The sequence below is a fragment of the Urocitellus parryii genome, chromosome 8 (assembly GCF_045843805.1).
Source record: "Urocitellus parryii isolate mUroPar1 chromosome 8, mUroPar1.hap1, whole genome shotgun sequence".
Classification (NCBI taxonomy): Eukaryota; Metazoa; Chordata; class Mammalia; order Rodentia; family Sciuridae; genus Urocitellus; species Urocitellus parryii.
The window spans coordinates 136,976,615-136,997,790 of record NC_135538.1 but is presented as its reverse complement, the minus strand read 5'-3'; the positions used below and the strand labels follow the sequence as shown (position 1 = coordinate 136,997,790).

Below are 21,176 nucleotides of genomic sequence, written 5' to 3'. Positions count from 1 at the left end.
AGGGAGCTGCATTCACCATAAGAAAGGGTTCCCTACTCAGGCACCATGGTGTTCCTCTGCAATCCCAGCAATTCAAGAGGCTGAGGCAGGAGGATTGCAAGTTCAAGGCCAGCCGTGGCAATTCAGCAAGACACTGTCTCAAATCACAATTTTTTTTTTAATATTTATTTTTCAGTTGGACATAATATCTTTATTTTATTTATTTATTTTTAGGTGCTGAGGATCGAACCCAGGCCTTGCATGGGTTAGGCAAAGCGCTCTACCGCTGAGCCACAGCCCCAGCCCTCAAAATTTTTAAAAAGGGAAAGGGGATATTGCTCAGTGATAGAGTGCCTCTGGGTTAAATCTCCAGGACCAAGAAAAAAAAATTAAAAAGAAAGAAAAGAAGGGCTCCCCCCACCCCCACTACCTGGCCCAGGGGCACTGCAGCTCAGCCTCGCATCCACATCTCTTCTGACCGCCGACACTAGTGGGGTTGGCCTCAGCCAGAGTCCTGACATTCTGTTCCAGCTGGAGCCTTTCATTAAATGTCCACAATTCTTACTGACATTAACCTTGGAATCCTCAGATTCCCTGCTGCCCATGTCCTTGAGTGAGGCAGGCAGGCTGCTGAGATGAGTGCTGGGGTCCTGCTCCTCCAGCATCACAATTCATCCACCTTCATCCCAAGGACAAATTAAACTTGGGGGAACCACCGAGAGTCCCAGAGTACTTGACAGCCACTAGGTGAGATGAGAGCTTCATATTTTTTCTCAGTCGGAACCCAAATATCAATGTCATCAAACCAAAATAAGGAAACAGAGCCTGTGTTCCGATCATCCTGAGCCCTGATCATTTTCCTCTGTGTGTCAGTCACCTCGCTGTGATAAACGCCTGAGGTAAAGCAACTTAAAGGAGGAAAGGTTTATTTTGACCCAGGGTTTCAGAGGTGTCCGTCCGTGGTGCCTGGACCCTATTGTTTTGGGTCTGCAGTAGCTCAGTACTCATGGCAGGAGTGTGTGGCAGAGGAGGCTGCTCACCTCCTAGCAGCCAGAAAGTAAGAAGAGCAAGGAGAAGGGGCTGGAGGACCAGGATCCCTTCAAGGACACGCCCCCTAATGACCTGACTTCCTCCCATGGGGCCCCACCTCTTAAAGGTGCCACCACCTCCCAGTGGCACCACAGGCTGATGATCAAACCTTTAACACATGGGCCTTTGAGGCCTGTTCCAGATCCAGGCCATAATACTCTCCATGCCTCTGACCAAGCCCATTCTCTCTCCAGCTTTCCTGTGCTCTCAGAGACTCCCTCCTCATCTCTAAAAGTCAGCCCACCCCACCCTTGAAGAGGGAAGTCAGGGGCAGGGAGCCAGCAGGGAAGTGGATTAATCCATTTCTCTATGGTTCTCCTCTCTGTGCCTCATCCTTCCCCTAGGGGGATGTACCGGTGGAAACTGCCTCACCATCAACCAGGAAATTTTTTTTTCTCCCTTAAAAGCTCAGATTTCATACATGCTAGTATGTTTCAGATGCTGTGCCATCTGAATATTACATTGAATTGTTCCAATAACTGCATTTAAAAAACTAAAGACCAGAGATTTCAAGTGACCTGCCCAAAGGACACACAGTGGCAAGCCCCCTTAAGGTCTTCAGACCTTGAGTTCAACTAACTTTCTCCTTAGCCTCCCTTGGAAGATCATCACTTACACACGCACACACACACACACACACACACACACACACACACACACACTCCTACGCTCTTCCCAGATACACTGCCCCAGGCCATCTGTGGAGGAAACAAAACACATTTCTCTGTGAGTTCCTGTCCTCAGGGACTCTGAGCAGATGAAGCCTGTTTACCCCAGGGGACCCCAGGTGAGGCACCTCCAGCCACACCTTTAACAAGCTGAGGAAGCTGACTACCCATTCGTGGCTGTTGGTCATGGAGAATGATGGCCACTGAATCAGACGGTATGTGAGCTGGGACAGATAGGAGGGCACGTGCTAGCTCTATCCTGGGTGAGTCCTGCCACTCCCAAATGTGATTGCCATCCCGCCCCCCAGCACTGCTCTGCATTTGAGATAGAAAATGAGACATCACTGTCTGCCACAACACCTAAATCACACTGCGGTCTATACATTTCTCCATACTCTATGTTTGCATAAATATGTCAAGATATTCTCTACTGTCATGTATATCTAAAAAGAACAAATAAAAAAAAGACACACACACACAAAGAAAATATTCTAGAGTAAAACCAGTCCCACCTACCTGTCTTGTAATCCCACTATATTGGGGCTACTGGATATTCTTTTAAAAATGATATCTCTACCTTTACCCTAAATAGAAAATCCTGTTATCATCAGGTAATGGATATCAAGGTCCCAAGGCCATCTTGTCACATTTCACTCGGGCGTAGGAATCTAATTCTTTCCCCACGAAGTCAAAAAGAAAGGTAGGTGGTAGATGTGTTTTCAAATTTAGTTCAGGGTCAACTTATAATCATTGTCCTCAACGGAGGTTTTAGTGATAACATAAAAAGCTAACACTGCAAATGATTCTTCAGTGGATTTCACAAAATAAAGAAGCTATTCTCACCAAAAAAAAAAGTTACTATTTTTATCTCTCATCTGTCAGAGATCACAGTGTAGGTAGTGTTTAAAGATGAATGTTTTAGAATCAGAAAGACCTAGATTTATATCCGGGTTGGTTCTGCCAACTTACTGTCTCGGCAAGCATTTTTATTTATCTTCTAAGTTTTACTTTTCTACTAATAGAATAGAGGTACTAATAATAAGGTCTACCTCCAAGTCAGACCTATAGGGATTAAATAATGTAAGTAAATTATCATGTAAGTAAAATGATGAAAATCATAACTGTATTATGAACACTACATAAAGGTAAGTTATTGTCCTCATTGTTGTTATGAAGCAGTCACTATAGGGTGTCATTAAAGGAGGATGTGGTACTAGTCTATCTCTATTCAAGTCTCATCACTTACTCTGTGAACTTAAAACAGTTGCTTAACGGTTCTGTGTCCCAATTTCTTCATTGTAAAATGAAGACTCACAGAATCTACTGCATGGATAGGGGATTAAATAATCCTCATGTGAGGATTAAAAGAAGTTGATAAAGCTTTCAATGATGATGGGAATATTCTAAATCTATACCGTCCAATATGGTATCCATTAGCCACATGAGGGTCTTGAGCCCTTGCAGTATGGCTAGTGCCCCTAAGGAGATGAATTTTTAAATTTCAGTTAGCTTTAATTAAGAGAATCAGCTGCATGTGACTAGTGGCTACCATATTGACTAGCATAGACTGACATCACAACCTGACCATGCTAACCTTTAGCGTTATTCACTAAATGCCAGCCCAGGTCTTAGCTGGGAGCAAGGCAAGTGCTGGAGCCAGTGAGCAGAGTTTTCAAACAAGCATTTGCTTCTTACCAGCAGTGACCATAATATGAGGAAGAAGGAAAGAATTCAATTTCAATAATACATGGAAGTCGTGATTGAAAGCACTTGAAATAAGAACTGTTAGGTGAATCTCATAAATTGTGTGAATCAAATTGCCAACTTAATTCATTCTCACTCGTTTTCAAACTTTTTTTCTTCATTTCAGTTTCAATTTTGAAAACGGTTATACATTTTGTAGAGTCATGGAAGATTACTTGTGGTCTCCTAAAAAGTAATTCCTTCCTAAAAAGTTTACATAAATATCACTCCATCGCCCCTCCTTTGGGGTGTGTGTGTGTGTGTGTGTGTGTGTGTGTGTGTGTGTGTGTGTGACTTTTCTGTTTAAAAGAATGGGAGTAGATGCTCATAATCATGAAGTACTATAAAGAACAAGAACTCAGGCCGGATGCGATGGCGAATACCTGTTATCCCAGTGGTTTGCAAGGCTGAGGCAGGAAGATCAGAGTTCAAAGCCAGCCTCAGCAAAAGCGAGGTGCTAAGCAACTCAGTGAGACCCTGTCTCTAAATAAAATACAAAATAGGGCTGGGGATGTGGCTTAGTGGTCAAGTACCCTTGAGTTTAATTCCTGATACCAAAAAAAAACCCAAAAAACCCCAGTATGTCAATATTGGTGAGTGGCATTTAACTTGGGAATGCATCATATTAACAGATTGGTTTTTAAAGAACAGAGATATTTTAAAATAGTATATTGAAAGATAAATCATAGCCATCAAATAGTTGGAAAAGCAATTGATATCACCAAGTAAGACTTACACTTTTTTTTCTCAAGTCTGTGTATTAGATATGCTTCTGTAAAGTTGATACACACGAAAGTTCCTGCTTGATCGAACCTTCTCTGGGTTGCCTAAAGTGTCTCTTTACTTAAGGTTTTATAAGAGCAAGAATATCAGAAATGCAGCTATACGGATATGGAATTGTTTGTTATAGCATTAAAGAAAAGAGAGTTGTGAAAATTCATGGAAGAATTCAATAAGAACAGACCTTGTCTCCCAAAATAGTCATTGATCTCAGCATTTCATAGACACCGTAGCATGACACAGCACCTGATCAACACATAACATGAAAATACTATGTGTAGGCTCCATTTTCCCCAGAGGAAATGGGAGGGAATACCTCCACCTACATTTCCCAGACAAGGAAGGGTGATATTGACGACTGGGCAGATTTTTATATTGGGGTTGATCTGAGTTTTTAAGATTCAGTATCATCTCAGTAGTCAGGGCCAGGAAATTTAAATTCTGAGGGCAAGAGACAAACAACAGAAAGGGGACACCACGTCTTTGTTAACTGCAAAAGAAACACACTCCAATCAGAGAAAAGTCCCTCCTTCCACCTCACCATCTCCCTCAAGTCTTTCTCCATCGGGGACATTCAGGCATTATTGATATGCATGTGTCAGCAGCTAATCACAGAGATAATTGATGAGGCCTGGCTCCTGAAATTATCCAGAAAGTCCAATCTTCTGAGCATATTCCAATCTGAAGTTTACCCACAAGGCCCAACCACATACGAGGCATTCCCAAGTTAAATGCCACTTACCAATATTGACATACTGGGGGTTTTGTTTGTTTGTTTGTTTTCCTTTTTGGTAACAGTCTTCCAAATTTCGGGTTGAGCATCCCTAATCCAAAAAAAAGCTGAAACTTTCTCAATGAAATCATGATGTTCAAAACATTTTGGATTTTGGAGTATTTCATATTGAGGACGTTTAACCAGAAAGTCCATGCCAATAGCCTAAAATCTGGAAAACACCCAAGTTTTTCAGGTAAAGGCACTTCAAGATAAGGGATTTCAGAGAAGGGACATTTGACCTGCACTATCACATTTGTAAGGGTATACTTTGTTTTACACAGCTCAGGAATCTTCTTGTAGAGCCAGCCCACCACATGGGAAAGGTTCTTAGTTGGGGTTCATGGGCTCCTCCAGAACCTGGGAAAGACTTTATGAGTCCATAGTGAATCCCCTAAGATATTTAATCCACAGTGTATGGATCTTGCACTTGTTGCTGTGTAGGTCTATGGGGAGGAAGGGTTAGGAGCAGCTATCAGATTTATCTTTTAATGTTTTTATTAGGACATTATAATTATATATAATTGTGGGGTTTATTTTGAAATAATCATACCTGCATGGGACAGAAGTTGCTCCCTTTCAATCCCCAGTACTTACCTCTTTTCCTCCCTCCTCCCTCCCCCGTGGTCCCTCCTCAACTCTGCTGGTCTCCCTTCTATTTACTTATTGGTTTTTAATGGGTGCCTCATAAATAGACATAAAGGTGAAATTCGCTGTGGTGTGTTCATGTTTGTGCATAATGCATAATTGCTCATAGGTGGACTTAACACATAATTTGGTCAGCTTTATTCCACAGTTCCTTCCTTTTCCCGTCCCTCCTTCTCTCTCCCTCAAACCCTTTCCTCTACTTCACTGATCTCCCTTGAATTCTCCTGGGATCACCCCCACACACACTACTCCACTTTCCCCCCTTATTTTGTTCTGGCTTCAGCGTGTGAGAGAAAACATTGAACCCTTGACTTTCTGAGCCTGGCTTATTTCACTCAGCATGATGTTCTCAATTCCATTCATTCACAAGCAAATGCTGATTGATTTTTGAGGGCTCAGGCCCATACCTGTAACAGCATGCCATGGAGAAGGGAGTTGGCCCCCAAATGTTTTTCTCAGAGACAAATAAAATCATCATAAGCAAACACTTTGACCAGTAATGTCTCTGAAGCATCCCCACCTTCTCTAATTTAGAGAGGTTTTTTTAAAAAATAAATATTAATCTTTATTTTGTATTTTTAAAAATCTAGAGGATTTTTAAATTCCTTAAATGTGGGGGAAAAAATATCCTGGACACACCAGAGGATTAAACCAAGGGGACCATGTAACTAACATATTTCAATGTACTTCAGTGTTTACATTGACTACATCTGGGAAGAAAGCAACGAATTCAGAAGGACTTCCACATGTTTTGTCTGTACCAATGGTTTTTAACTGGGCGGGGGGCAGGATTTTGCTACCCAGGAAATATTTGACAGTTTCCGGAGCTGCTTTTGGTGGTCATGAGAGGTGTAGGGGCGCAATTAGCATCCAGTAGATAGACCCAGAGATGCTGCAAAATGTCCTACAGCCCAGACAAAAAGATGTCAATCATGTTGAGGTTGACTCTGGGCTAGACCTTGACTCTTGGCTATTCCACAGCCTTCAAAGCAAGCTAATCCACTCGCACTCTGTCCCCAGCAGCCACAAAATTAATGTCTGGTTCACATTCCAGTGTGTTCCTTATTTAATTGACCCCTCTCCCATTGAGCCTGATTTATTCACAGTCTTGTCACCGTGGCTCCAAATCCAACATTGCTCCCCACCCAATTTGGAAAACTCCCTTGCTCCTGGCTGGTGTCTGGACCTCAGGACAAAATGGTTTGGGTTGTCTTGTGAAGGCCTAGTTGTTGCCTTCGCTGGCCGCCTCTGGTCATGGAGTCCTAGGCTCTAAGTGCAGCCTCTCTAGTTAGAAAGACTTGACCTTGAGTCCCTTTCCAGTCTATAGCTTCAAATTCTCATGCAAGATACTTATTTCTCTGAACCACAGTTTTCTCTTTCATAAACTGGAACTCCAGCACCAATGATCCTTCCGAGAAAACCTTATTCTTCTTAGAGGAACAACTATTATTATGTTATCATCTCCTTTCTGGGTTCCTTGGAGCTGGTACAAATTCAGCTCTCGTGTTGTGGGGCTTATGTGAGAACCATAAATTCTCAACTGGGGTTGGTCCTTGGTAGTCAACAAAGATGCTGAAAATAAATGAATTAAAACCTCCACTACTTGAGATTCTAACTTAATCGTTGGGCGTAGGTTAAGATCTCCATAGTTGTAAAGCACTAACTACTAGTAGATAAGGCACACAAACCAAGTGTACCTGCTGCTGTTACCATCTTGACCATGTCTGCTCCACTCCTGATCCCCCTGAACCCATCTCTCCACCCACCTGCTGCCCAGGACAGGGGGTTTCGAATGTAACAAACATGAGGAAGTTGCTGAAGGTTTTGTTTTCTTACAGATTTTAAAAACAACAAAAAAAAATTCCATAGTCATAAACTGAATCTTAAACCAAGACTTAAAAAGTAAAGCCATAAGATTTGATTCTTAGCTACAGAGTCAGTAAGCAAGGGTCCTTTTCTCTGGGTAACATCCTTCCTTTTTACCTCCACACAAAAGAAACTTTTCTAGGTTATACACTTGCAAAAGAAATAAGGTCTAACAATGACTAGGTTGTTACCTAGAAAACTCAAGCAACCAGCAAATTCCATTTCTAAACAGTTTATCTAACTTAACAAATATTTACTGGACACTGGGTTGCTATTGGAGTTAAAAGTGTACTAAAATAAAAGGTAAATAGAGCTACCTAGAGCATGGCTACTCCAAAAAAGCACGAGCTATAATGTATTGCACCTTTGCCATGAACCTTGCAAACAGCTTTCTGTGCATTATCTCATCCCACCCCTTTCTTATGAGGGAGGAATTGTTATATTATTTTTTTTATCTTGTTCTCAGGTGATTTAGGTCTTGTACAGATCTGCCCATTTGGCATACACATGCCCTAAGCAAAAGAAATCCTATAGTCCCCTGGCCATTTTCCAGCACATTAAGTTTGTGCTGGGAAAGTGTGCAGTTACAAGTGCCTGGTGCATAGTAAACACGGTGTAATGGATAATAATAATAATGACAATAGCCTTCTACAAACATCACCCTGTATGAACATCAGGCCAGTTTTACAGAAAAGAAAATTGAGTCTTGGAGAGTATTAGTGAGTCACCTGGGTCCCCACTGTCAGCAAGGGTCAAAGCTGGCATTGAACTCTGGTTGTCTCTACTTGACAAATACCTGATACTTGGGGGGGGGGGGTTGTTATGGACAAATTCACCCACAAATAGCTGTATCTCGTCCTAGACTCCTACCCTCCTGGGATCCGCTCTTGCAGCTGTAGCTGAAAAAATTCTTTCCCCTGTTTCAGTGTCCAGAGTCCTCCTCTTCAAGTTCAACAACAAGGACTCTCTCCTTAGACACTTAAAGCAAGAAGGCACGAGCCCCACGGGGCATTCTCTCTCTCTCTCTCTCTCTCTCTCTCTCTCTCTCTCTCTCTCTGGCTCAGGAATCCCTCACGTCCTGGCAGGAGGTTTGAGTCCTTTCCAGAAGCCAGTTCACTCAGCTGCCCTGGTGGAGGAGGCTGCTGCTACACCAAATGCACTCCCACGCCGCCTGCGGTCACGAAGCAGCCAGTGGCCACGGCTATTAACCCGAACTCTAATTAGGATGGCTTTTATAATGAGGGAAAGAGTGTGATTCTAATTAGTAATTTTCCATCTTTTTCTCCATAGGTATCCTCAAGTCAGAGCCATAGGCTGTCCTCCTCCTCGGGCTGGTTGCACATACTATAAAAACTTCAGCAAAAGTGAAAATGGGGAAGGAAACAGAGAAGCAGGAGAGAGGTCTTACAGGCTACTGATGAGCTGTGTTCTCCCTTGACTCAGGTCCGAGGCGCTGCGGTCGTCGGTTCGGACATGGTTGTCACTGTTGAGTTCACCAACCCTTTGAAAGAGACGCTTCAAAATGTCTGGATGTACCTGGAAGGTCCTGGAGTCATAAGACCCAAAAGGAAGACGTTCCGGTACGTGCTGGGAGAAAGTGGGAAGGCAACGTGGGGCCGTGGGACGCTGTCTCTGTCCCTCTGTGTCTTTTCTGATCACATCTACTCTCTAGTGAAAGTGTCGAAGATGCAACTCCTTGATGGATCCGGTCTGTGGGGCATGGGGTAAAAACAGGGTTGGATTGACCATCACGTCCATCATTGAATCCTTAAAGCCACCCAGAAGGGAGATACAGTTACCAACTCTCTTCTTTTGTTGGGGAATTTGGAGCTTGAACAGGTCAGTGGGCTGCCTCCATGACACACAGCTTATAAGCAGAGAGCCAAATTTCAAATTCAAGGTGGCTGATTGCAGAACTCATTCCCATCATTTTGACACATGACTCCTCATGTGTCACCCACTAATATTCACTGAGCACCAAGTAGGACATTGAAAGATGCCCTTTCTATGGGTCCTTTCTTTCCAACTCCACCTCTTAGATTTAGCAATCCAATCCCTGTGGTTCCATTGGGGCCAAAAGGCTGCCCCAGGCTCTGTAATAATATGAATGGAACTCCGCCTCTTCCACACCCGGCACCATCAGACTGTGCCCTGCTGGTTTGCTTCTATGGCACCTATTGACTGTGACTGTCATCCAATAGGACAGCCCATTCCACAATCAGGTAGCTCAGAAAACACACCTTTTCTACCTTGAGATCCTACCAATGACAATTTTGTTATCTGGTCTGACACAAAATAAGCTCCACGACTCTTCCATCGGATGACTTGCAAATGTTCGCAAGCAGGTGTCTCGTCTTCCTTGAGTCTTCTCTACTTGGGACCAAATACCCACCCGACTTCATCTTTCTGGCCACTAATGTGGTTTTAGCTCCCTCCCTCTCCGGCACTGTGCAATTTGTCTGTGTTCCTCTTAAAGTGTGACACTCAGAATGGGTCCCAATCTTTGAAGGTTATTACTTTCATTTCTACCACAAATAAGTCCCTGTCAGCATCCATCAATCTAGCACATTTCCTACGGGGTGACCTTCTAAGGCAAAGAAAGGGAAGTGAGAGGTTTGGAAACCACCTCATCACCATCTATGTTAGGAATTTTCCCAACACCTCTTACGGAAGCCACCCCATTCTGTAAGCTGCAAGGCCTCACTCATCCTTTCTGGGACACCGCCATTACCCACAAAAGATTCTCTGCATTTCTTTTCAAATTACAGGTCCCACAGTTTTCTGCATCCTATCTTAAGAGATGCCTTATTACCAATGCAGTACACAACACAGAAAATAATTCGAGTGCTTTTTTAAAAATGGCAAGCACAAGATATAACAACCTGCCTGTATTAATAGGACAGTCACGGGGGGAAAAAAAGAATAAAATTAGAAATCAACCCCAGCGAGAGGGAGAGGTCAGCAGCCATAGCCCTGCTTTTGTCAGAAACGACAGTCTTGCTCACCCATTCTCGCACCTTCCCACTCAAAATCAGATGCAAGAATCGCTCAGGCAAAGTGAAACACGTTTCCTCTTCCAAACAGCCCCCTGCTGTATCCAATTTTTCCTTCTCGAACAATAGCCACACAATCTGTATCTGAGGGTACTGGAAACTTCTGCTAGCTTCACACCTTGGCTGTCCCAAGAATCCTGCGTTGCTCAAGGTGAACACGTCTATGCTGTGGTTTACCTGGGTGTTCCTCAAAGGTGCAGATGTAAAAGTGTGGTCCCCCCGGGTGGCAGTGTTGGGAAACTCTGGGGACCTTGAAGACATGTGGCCCAAGATGGTTTCACGTTCCACGCTTCCCAGGCCCCCCCCCTCCCATCTCAGATGCTGGAAGGTTCCGTTTCCGTAGATCCTTTTCTTTTTTTAAGTTTCTGCACTTCCAGACCACCCAATAATTCATCCGCCAGATTCATTTTTTTCTCTTTTAAAAAATGATCAGGTTCAGTGAGTTATTTCAAGGGAAAACTTCCCCAATTTTGTGACTTGAGTTGAAGCTTTGTTTCCCAAGTAGGATAAAAGCTCAGCCTCCACACACAGAGGACAAACCGTAGGTAGCTGCAGTTTGTTGTTATAATAATCCCATTTGCCTGTGTGCATTCAAGATGATAAATGGCCAGAGTATCCTGATAGCTCAGCACATTACTGAGAATCATTTATCACAACATCCATCCCCTGGAAATGAGATTATTCCAACATTACTCCACTTACCAAAATGAGCAAATGATTTTTTTTCTCACTTTCTGTTATGCATTTATCTGTAGGTAAAATGACATGCATGTGCACTTTAATGTGGGGATATTTTCATATGCACCCATCGTTATGCAGATCGTTATATGACCAAGAGCAAATAATGAGGTGAAGCTCAAGATCTGGTGACTATTTGAGGTGGTTACCTACCTTGCACGGTCCCAGGTCAGATCCTTAAGCAGGACAGTTGTTTCACAAGATGCTTCTGATTGATCACGTGAGAAACCAGGGTCAAGAGAACCTATGGATCTGGGTAAAAATAGCTTCTGTTGACAAATACATATCTTTAATTCATATTGAATTGATCACTGTAAATTAAGGACAGAGAGTTGCTTTTCTGTACACAGACTCAAAGAGCTTTTGTAAATTGTTCTGCAGAGAGTCCAGGCAAAGCAAACAATAACCACAAAGGTAGAGGTGATAGGAATAATAGCCGTAATACATTTCTGACATTTCTTGACACTGACCGTGTCTTGCCTCAATTCCAAGTGCAGTACAAATATTAACCCACCTACCCTCTCTCGCTCTGTTCAGCGTCCAACGGTCTCCACCTTTTATAGGGGGAGGAAAACAATGTCGAGGTCAATGTTTTTCAAACCTTGAAACATAAAATCAACTTACTGGGTTTGAAAAACTACATAGGTTATGTATATATGCATTATTCCCATCATTTGTTTTTTTTAAGTCACTGATGAAAATAATGTAGAGAGCCACACTTCTAAAGAACAAACTTAAGGAAAGCATTAACAAATATTAAATTAATATAGACATTTTAGATGATCAGTGTCAAAGTCAATGCCTGGAGCCGCACCGTAGAGGGAGCTCCCGAGGGCTCAGATGCCTTCTCCAATTCACAGGAAAAGAGGTGAGAGAAAACAGGATTTCTAACACAGTGCCTGGATTTCTGAGATGTCAGGCCTTTAGCCTTTTAACCCCAGAGGAGGTGAACCCAGAGTCAGCTGAAATACACATTGTTTTATTGATGTTAGAGGAAATCTTGGCATTCTAACTTCACACAGAAGAAGTCCGGTCTGTAGGTATGTGGCCCTCTGTTTCTCCCTTCCCTTTATCTCTGTCAAGTGACAGTGTACGGTCCCAGGCCCCTGAGGGCAAATGGAGACCCATCTGATTGAGGTCCTTGGGCCACACCCGACTTTCCTTACAGTTCTCTTTCCCACTGACCCCCCCCCTCAGCCTCCCAGGGCAAAGCTGAGCACTGTCCCTAGCTCCTTTGCCTGCCCGGCAGGGCAGGTCCCTCCAGGAGGGAGGGTCTTACTCCAGCTTATCAGCCTCCTCCCCGGGGGGATCTGTGGATCTAGCCAGAGAATTCCTTTTCTGAGTACAAGCACTCTCTTAGGTGCCCCGACAGGTCTCTGTTCCTGAGAGATGCCCCATCGTCCTTTTCTGACTCCAGTTCTTCCCACAGTCCCAAGTCCCTTCTCCAAGCTCCCAGGACCTGAGTGCAGAGGAGAACGCTGAGATTCTTGTCTGGCTCAGCCATTTAGCTATTGGCAATGGTGGAGAAGCCACTCGCTGTCTTTGAAGTGGACTCCTCCTTACCTGTCAACTGGGGGATAAGAATGCCTTCGTTGTTGGGTGGATTAAAAAAAATGCAGCCCAGGGGCTGGAGCTATGGCTCAGCGGTGGCTCATTTGCCTAGCATGAGTGAGGCACTGGCCTCGATTCTCAGTACTACATGTAAATAAATTAAAAAAAAAAATAAAGGTCTATCAACAACTAAAAAAAAAGAAAAGAAATGCAGCTCAGTTTCCTTGTCCGGTTAATTCCATTTTTCTCCTGAATCCTCATCCCCTACCTTCCCATTCTTCTGAATCGAGGCCTTCAGATAGAGTAACCTTGGTCTCCTGTGTGCTCAGAAAAGTATTCCTTTAAACTCATCCCTCCCTGCCTGGTGCACACCCCAGCCATCTTCCAGGTCCATACACCACTGGGAAAGAATAACTAAACCACCACTAACTACCAAGTAAACCACCACTAACTACCCACTAAACCAGCTATAGATGGTCAAGTTCCTTTCAGTTTCTGTTCAGCCCAAAAGTCCAAAATGACCCAAGGCTTGTCCTTGCCTGAATGTTGCCATAACCTAATGATTTGATAAAACTTCCTCACATGGCTAATTTATCTAGTGAGGATTATAGATGGAGGAGCCGTTCTATCACTCTATTGTTATCTCGTAAACAAAGACCTTGGTATAACTGAAATGACAGCAACAAACATTTTCTGAATTTTTAAAATACTTTCTGACTGTTTCACTACATACTAGATCCTGTCCTGGCCTCTCTGCTCGGATGATTTCCTTTAATTCCCACATGGGTGCTGTGGGATGATCCACATCTTCATTTTGCAGATGAGGAAACTGAGGCTTAGGGAAGGTTCATCAATTCCCCATATTTTTACACTTAATAAGCAGGAGTATCAGAGTTAAGCCTGGGTATCCTGAATCCAGAGTCTATGGAGCTTGTAACAACTAGAAAATATTTCATCATACAGACACCAGGCATTACACGTTAGTCCAATAGCATGTGGGTTATGTCCAAAATAGATAGATCCATTCAAATTTGCTTTTTCTCTCTGTGGACCCATCTATCAGGCACCTATCCCCACGGCATAGGCCCCATGCATAATCGTGTTCATTATGGAACCATACCACAGCACGGACAAAAATGATTTTTCCTCACAATCTCCATTTTCAAAACTTCTAAGCTCAAAACTGCTAAGTATTTTCAGAAGCGTTAGGTCTCCAAACCCACAGGAATTCAAATTCAGAATGTATCACTTCCAGTGACCACAAAGGAACTTTGAGAATCAGTAGGTCGACGTTGAATGAGTCCTATCTGGAGTGAGTTCCACCTTGCATGGAGGCCCGGAGAAGCCGGACTGGTCTGTGTCATTTCCAGGTGGAAACAGTTGGTTGTTTTGCTTTGGGGCAGACCATTTTAGCAGCCTTCATTTGGCTTGCTGATATTCAGACTTTTGTGAAATTCAAAATAGTCAAAACTCCATTTGGCAGGAATGTAGAAAGAATAGACAGTTGACTATAATTTCGGCTCTTCCATTATCTGGACCATTAGACTCTGTGACCTTGGAGATTCTCTTATCTGTAAAATGACACAGTTGAACTAAGTCATTTTTAAAGCCCTTGCCCACTCCAACATGCTTGCCTCAATAAACCCATGGAATAGATTCCTTTTTATCTTTCCAAGATGCTCATAATGGTCTTGATTCATCTCCCTTCCACTCCCCCAGAATAAGGCTGACCCAGGTTCCAGGCCAGGTCATCCAGCACTTGCCCTCCCTGAGAGTCAGTAAGCAGAGACCAGGAATCCTCCACGCACAACACTTGCTGGAAGTCTTAACTATTGAACGAAAGCAAAAGTCTTGCTTGAAAAATAAAACCTGTGAAAAAAGTAAGCACAATGGTCAGAAAAGGAGTCGCATGTAAAATAAAGTGTAAAATACAATATACATAGAAAGAGCAGGCACTCAGAAACACGTGGGGTCAAAGCCCGTCTCCACCCATAGACCATGTGATCTTGGAAAACTGACTTCACTGCTTGATTATCTATATGTCAAAGCATGTCCATCTACTTTGAGGCACTGTCACACATACAAAATCTGCATATTGTTTCCTCCAGAGTTACATAGGAGAATGTGTGAGAAGGATCCCATGAAAATCTATATTTCCCCAACCCTGATGGACCTCAGTCACCCCCTGAAGTAGGCTTGTCCTCAAGACTTGGGGAGGTCGTAGAGCATGCACCGAAGAAGAAGAGGAGAACTCTAGGACCATCAAAGATTACCCTAAAGTTACCAGGATAGACATTGGCAAGTAACAGAAAGCTGAACTGATCGAAGGAATACAATATGGTGGTTGAGAGGATTAGCAATGAGTATAGAGATACTCAAAGGCAGATGGCAGCAAACAGGGTCCTAGTCCAGATGTTCAGCCTGGGAACAAGGTCTCTCCCCTGGGGGTTGGCAAGACCTAATTAGAGGGTCAGCAATGGCAGTTGAGGATTCAGATAGCCATCTAATCCCGGAGGAAAGTAGAGTTGGTTGGCTCATGGTTGGTTGGTCTTCCCAGCTTTCTGTTGTGAAGCAGAGGATATATACAGGTGGAAGGAACCATGCCCCAATGGGGCTGTTGATGAATGGCTCTGCAAAGCCTCAGTACGGACCTCATTTGGGTTCCTATGTGCCGAATCAGCCAGCCAAGTCCTTCAGTCCTCTGGCCACCATCAGCTGAGAGGAGGAGGTCAGGTGGCTCAGGTAAGGATTGTCTGCCTCTTGATCAGGTGGGAAACTGAATCCACCAACCTCTCGTCTCTTCTCCATCCTTCCAGTGAAATCCGGCCCAACGCCACTGTACAGTGGGAAGAAGTGTGTCGGCCTTGGGTTCCTGGCCGTCGGAAGTTGATAGCCAGCCTGACCAGTGACTCCCTGAGACACGTGTATGGCGAGCTGGACCTGCAGATTCAAAGACGACCTTCCCTGTAAACGCACAGGAGGCTGAGATGGACCCAGGCTTGGCTTCTTGTAGTGTTGGCTAAGGATATTCCTAATGCAAAAAGAGCTCTTGCTTTAACTTAGGTGTGAAGTCTCAGACAGGACTGGAGGGAGCCTGAGAGTGGGGACGCTATATACAGCAAAGACACTCTTTTCCAAACCTAAGCTATCCAGCACGAAAGTTAGTTTTGAATCACTCTACCTTCCAGAGGATTCTGAGCATTAGCTTTAATTAAGCTCTAATTAAGCTCTCATAGTGCATAAGAGCAAAAGTTATCATTTATCATCACAAATGGCTTCAGCGCCAAATATCAGAGGGCTTCACTTAATGGGGAGATTTGCTCAATACCTGCCCTCATTTAAAACTTCTGATTTCACACTCAGCCTTCTGGGGGCAACGTACTCCCCCAAAGGGAGAGAAACACATGACCCGGCTCTTAGAATTCTCTTCCCCTTTCCTGGGATCAGGTTCTACCCTCCGTGTTAGAATCCTTTTCCCAGGAATGTGAACACAGCATCATTTTTCTTCTTGGCAAAGCCAGGAAAAGGTCTTTCGTCTTGCACCTGCAGCCAAGAGAATGCCTGCCAAATTTCACAGATTTACCTTTCGAGAAGATGTGGCCCCACATTAACAAATTGCATTTGTCCAAAACTTAATCACCTAGGAGGAGATAAGAAAGCAGGTGCGATGCTCGGATCTATTGAATAATGTCGTTTTATGGTGCATTTTAATAGGTGTCACACTGTGGCCTGATCAGTGGGAACCAATATCCCTTCCTTTAACCTTTCTTGGGGTATATAACTAGAAAGTAATGAGGCTGGTTTGGGACTGGAGGAATAAAGATAATTCTCCTTAATTAGTGATTATAGTTCACCTGTCTCCCTGGGATCATCTCCTTCACACAATGACACAGGTTCAGGTCTTTTGACAGAGATAGAATGAGCCCAGCAAGTTGGAGAAACTGGTAGATTGAGTGACTAGACACGTAGAAGAACAGGCAGCCACTGAGTCTCTCTTTCCTTCGTATTGCCTAAGTTGAGATCCTACCTCGACACCCAGGTGCTGAAAGGTAACAGGAACACAGCCCTGCAAACACCCAGTGCCAGTTCTGGCCCAGTGACAGGATGCCAACATCATTTATATTCTGCACCAAGGCTCCAACAGACAAGGTTACTGGTATTTATTTACAAGGCAGATTTATGGTCAGAATTTCCCATTGAAGTGCTTCTGGTATGATTTAGGTGAGTCGATTGTCATTTTTAGAAAAAAAAAAACATACATAGACAGTCAGAATAGCATGCTGTGTTCTATAAAACTACATTTCTCAGCCTTTGAAACTGATTTTGCACCTTCAGTGCTAAGTCACGAAGGCTACTGGGTCCCCTCTATAAGTATATCCCACATAATTCCATTAAGTCATCTCCCAGCATGTCCCAAGCCTTCCAATACCCAATTTTTTAAATGAAATGCATTTTGCTAGACTGTTAAACGGGCTTAACTTAGTATATTGTTATTAATGCAAATGTGATAGATGCTTAAAATAAAGTTAATCTGATTATATTTGCATCTGCAAGGAAGTGAATGTTGTTAATTTTTACTCCAACGTATAACTAGCCTCAACTGCTTGAGAAACCATTCTGTCTCTGCAGTGGACAACCCACCCCTGGATAAGACAACAAACACTTGTCCTTTGGAGAAAATGACTCTAGTAGATATAGACGTCAAAGTTAGCTTTTCTCTCCTCTTTACTAGCCACATTCACTGAAGGAGGACGTTTGCATATTCAATTTAAAAACTAGCTTCCAAAAGCTGAAAATGCTCCATAACTATTTTCCCATGAACAATCTCATGAACAACGATGATGAATTAATATATGGTCAGCATGGAGATCCATCCAAAAAAAAAGAGCACCTGCTATGGTCTTAGGATGGAAGACACATGGCCAGTGTGTAGAAGACATCCCACACTCATGCCAAACCTGGTTGAAGAATTGCACCTCAGACGGAGCCTCATACTTCTCCCCAACACAAGGCAGAAACTAATAATTGATTTGAAAAAAAAGTGAAAAATAAATATTAAAAAAATTCTGTCTCTCTCTTTCTCTTCTCTTTCTCTCTTTAAAAAAAAAATCATTTTAGCTATGGTAGCAAGCCATGCACGTCAGTTAGAACCCTCTATCCATCCTTTTCTCCAATCACCTATCTATGTATCCATCAGGCGTCGTTCTAAAGCCAAGGAATTCCAAGATGAACAACCCATGCTTCCTGCCAGAAAGAGTACAGAAGTCAGGAGAGAATCAAGATAGAGAAACAGATAAAGGACAACAGGGTAGGTAGGATAATAAGGTATGCCCAGAATGCCATAGGAACAGAGAGAAAAAGGTCCCTGGAGAAGGTTACCCCCATGTCTCCAGGAGCAAAAAAATGAAAGGGTTAAATTGGACCAGGAACAAAGAGTAGGAAATAAGTTAGAGACTGATAGAGAGGATGTCACGTAACAAGCTAGTGGGAGGAGTACAGGTGGCCCCAATCAGCTTGGTGTGACAAGATGGTGGGTATCCGGCGAGCAGAGGCAGGACCGGGAACAAAGGCATGGGTCAGAGTTGGAGCGCCTCCTAGAATGACAACATATTCTACTGTGGAGCAGAGCCAAGAGAGGCTGCTAGCAACTAAATGGATGTAGAACTAAAAACTGTGGGTAGCTCAAGGAGGAACAAGGCAGTATGGCGTGGGAGACCTAACTCTCAGGTCAGTGACAATGGTATGAGATGGGAGGTGTGGCCATGGTTGAGTTCAGGAATGGGAAATGAGACCAACCAAGGCCCAGAGGAATGCAATGAGAGAGGTAGCCCATGGAAATCCATCCATGCCAAACACTGATAAGAGGGTGTGACGCACAAGCTCCCAGGAGCTCAAATCTGGGCAGCCAAGTAATCACCAGGGACAGGACCATTGCACACTCACAATCTTGCCTCTGGGGTCGGTCAGTTCTGTCTCCAAGCAAAGGTCTCTGAGTCAGTACCCAAGTACTCCCGGTCAGTACTGCCTCCAGAGACAAGTCTGTTCTGTTCTCAGCACACGAACTCATTCACAGTTTTACCTTCCTAAGCACCTACTTTTTAGAACAAAAACAAACCCCCCTAAAATAGAAGCTTTTTGGTGCATCTGTTAGAAATCACTTTATAAGAACAAATAAATTTTTTAAAAGGCACCTCAGTTGCATCAGGAAAAGGAACGAGGAAATGGTGTTCACCTCACTTGCCAAGAATTACACTAAGCATTTTCTGTCTCTCCAGACAGTGGACATTTTTAGAAAATACCCAGTAAATTTTCTGCTGATATAATTTATGAGCTCCCATAAATCTTCACACTAATTATTGTTCTAGAACTTTAGTAATTATCTAAGCAATTAGATAATTGGGGTTTCCTCAACCCCAAAACTAACATAAGGTGTCCTAATGAGTATTTCCTGTTAGTGAAACCCATGGGGTTGAAACAGGACTCTTCTCTCTGGTTGGAGCAAGTTTAAACAGTAGAAAAGTAGAGCATGAAAATCAAAACTACAATCAGACTTACCATTTGTTATCTCAACAAGCAAATTATAAATGACCATAAAATTACAGATACTCTTCCCACCCAGAGGTAAGGTCCATATTCTCTTTCCTCCCTTGAGTCTAAGCAGCTATGTGACTGCTTTGACCAATGGAAACTATGCTACCTATTCTAAGCTCTCACCTAGGGAAAAGGGAAGCTTCTACTTCTTGTCTCTTGAAATCCTCTCCATAGAAGTCCTGAGCTTCTGTGCAAAAGCTTAGCTACTCTGAGACAGCCTTTCTGGAAAAACCACACATAGATACTCCAATTTGCTGAATCCAAATTCAGCCTTCTAGCTACTACTCTCAAGGCCAAAGACTAAGTGACGACTTTGGGGGCACTTTGGGCCAGCCCACCCACCAGCTGCAAACCACTAAGTGACCTCATTCAATGACACGGAGATCAGAAGAATCATCCTGTCAAGATCTGCCAAAGTTCCTGTCCCATCAAGTTCTATAAAATAATAAAACTTAGTCACTGGGTTTGGGGCAATTTGTAATGTTGTACGGTATCACCAAGATACTTCGCCTAACAAGCTCAAGGAAAAGAGTAATTCACAGATTAATGCTATTCTTTGCTTTAAGTCAACGGTGGTTTTGAGCATTGTCTTTTCTTTCTGGATACAGAGAGAGAGAAAAAAAAAACTATATATACATTTTTGGTTTTTCTTCAGCCGTCTCCACATATTTCAGGAGACCTAACTGGTTCTCCCAACTGAAGTGGTAGAAATATTGCCAGTTCCTTTAAGTTTTCCTGTGACACTGTGGTTTTCTGGCCCTTTCACTATCCTCATGTCCACCAGAATTTGGATGCAACAGGGACAACTTGAAGATGAGGGAGGGGCACAGTGATGAAGGAAGACAGTCCTCTTTCACAAACACTTAGGAGATGTGCCTTCCCACTGAGAACCTCAAAGAGAAGCCAGGTCATCTCTCACCCCCATAAACACAAATTCTCTGAGAGGTAAAGTTCTTAAGAATGGCCAAATGGCCTGGTCATGAACCCATTTTATATACATATTTTTTCTCTTTGGACATTCAAAAATACCCTGACATATACACAGGTTATACCAGCCCAGCTCTACCTATATAAAGCAAAATAGAATAAAATCTTTTTTTTTTTTTGAGGTGGGTACCAGGGATTGACCCCAGGGACATTCAATCACTGAGCCACATCTTCAGCCCTTTCCATATCTTATTTAGAGACAGGGTCTCACTTAGTTGCTTAGGGCCTCGATAAATTGCTGAGACTAGCTTTGAACTTGAAATCCTCCTGCCTCAGCCTCCCAAGCCTCTAGGATTATAGGTGTACACCCCTGAGCCCAAGAAAATCATTTATTTGTATTTTAGTTATACAAGATGATTATCCCTTATCTAAAATGCTTGGAACTTCTGTATAAGTGTTTCAAATTCCAGATTTTTTTTTCAGATTTTGGGTTATTTCCACAATCATAATAAGATCTCTTAGGAATAAGACCCAAATCTAAACATGAAATTCATTTATGTTTCATGTACCCCTTAGACACATGGTCTGGAGGTAATTTTATACAATATTTTAAACAATTTCGTGCATAAAACAGAGTGGCTGTGTTTGTTTGGTTTTGTTTTTGCTGCTGGGAATCAAATCCAGGGCTTTGTGCATGCAGAGCACACACTCTATTGACCTACATCCCCAGCCCCATGAAGCAAAGTTTCATGAGGTAGAATTTTCCACTTG

General features: G+C 43.1%; 1 protein-coding gene across 1 annotated transcript in view; it reads left to right on the top strand.

Annotated features, from left to right (window-relative positions):
- Positions 1 to 17,894, top strand: part of F13a1 (coagulation factor XIII A chain) — a 175,158-nt gene extending 157,264 nt beyond the window's left edge. Inside the window, exons 14-15 of the mRNA XM_077801735.1 lie at positions 8,989 to 9,125; positions 15,704 to 17,894. Of these exons, the coding sequence (XP_077657861.1) occupies positions 8,989 to 9,125; positions 15,704 to 15,857 (291 nt within the window). The 3' untranslated portion in view covers positions 15,858 to 17,894. The remainder of the gene's footprint in view (positions 1 to 8,988; positions 9,126 to 15,703) is intronic.
- The last annotated feature ends 3,282 nt before the right edge of the window (positions 17,895 to 21,176 follow it).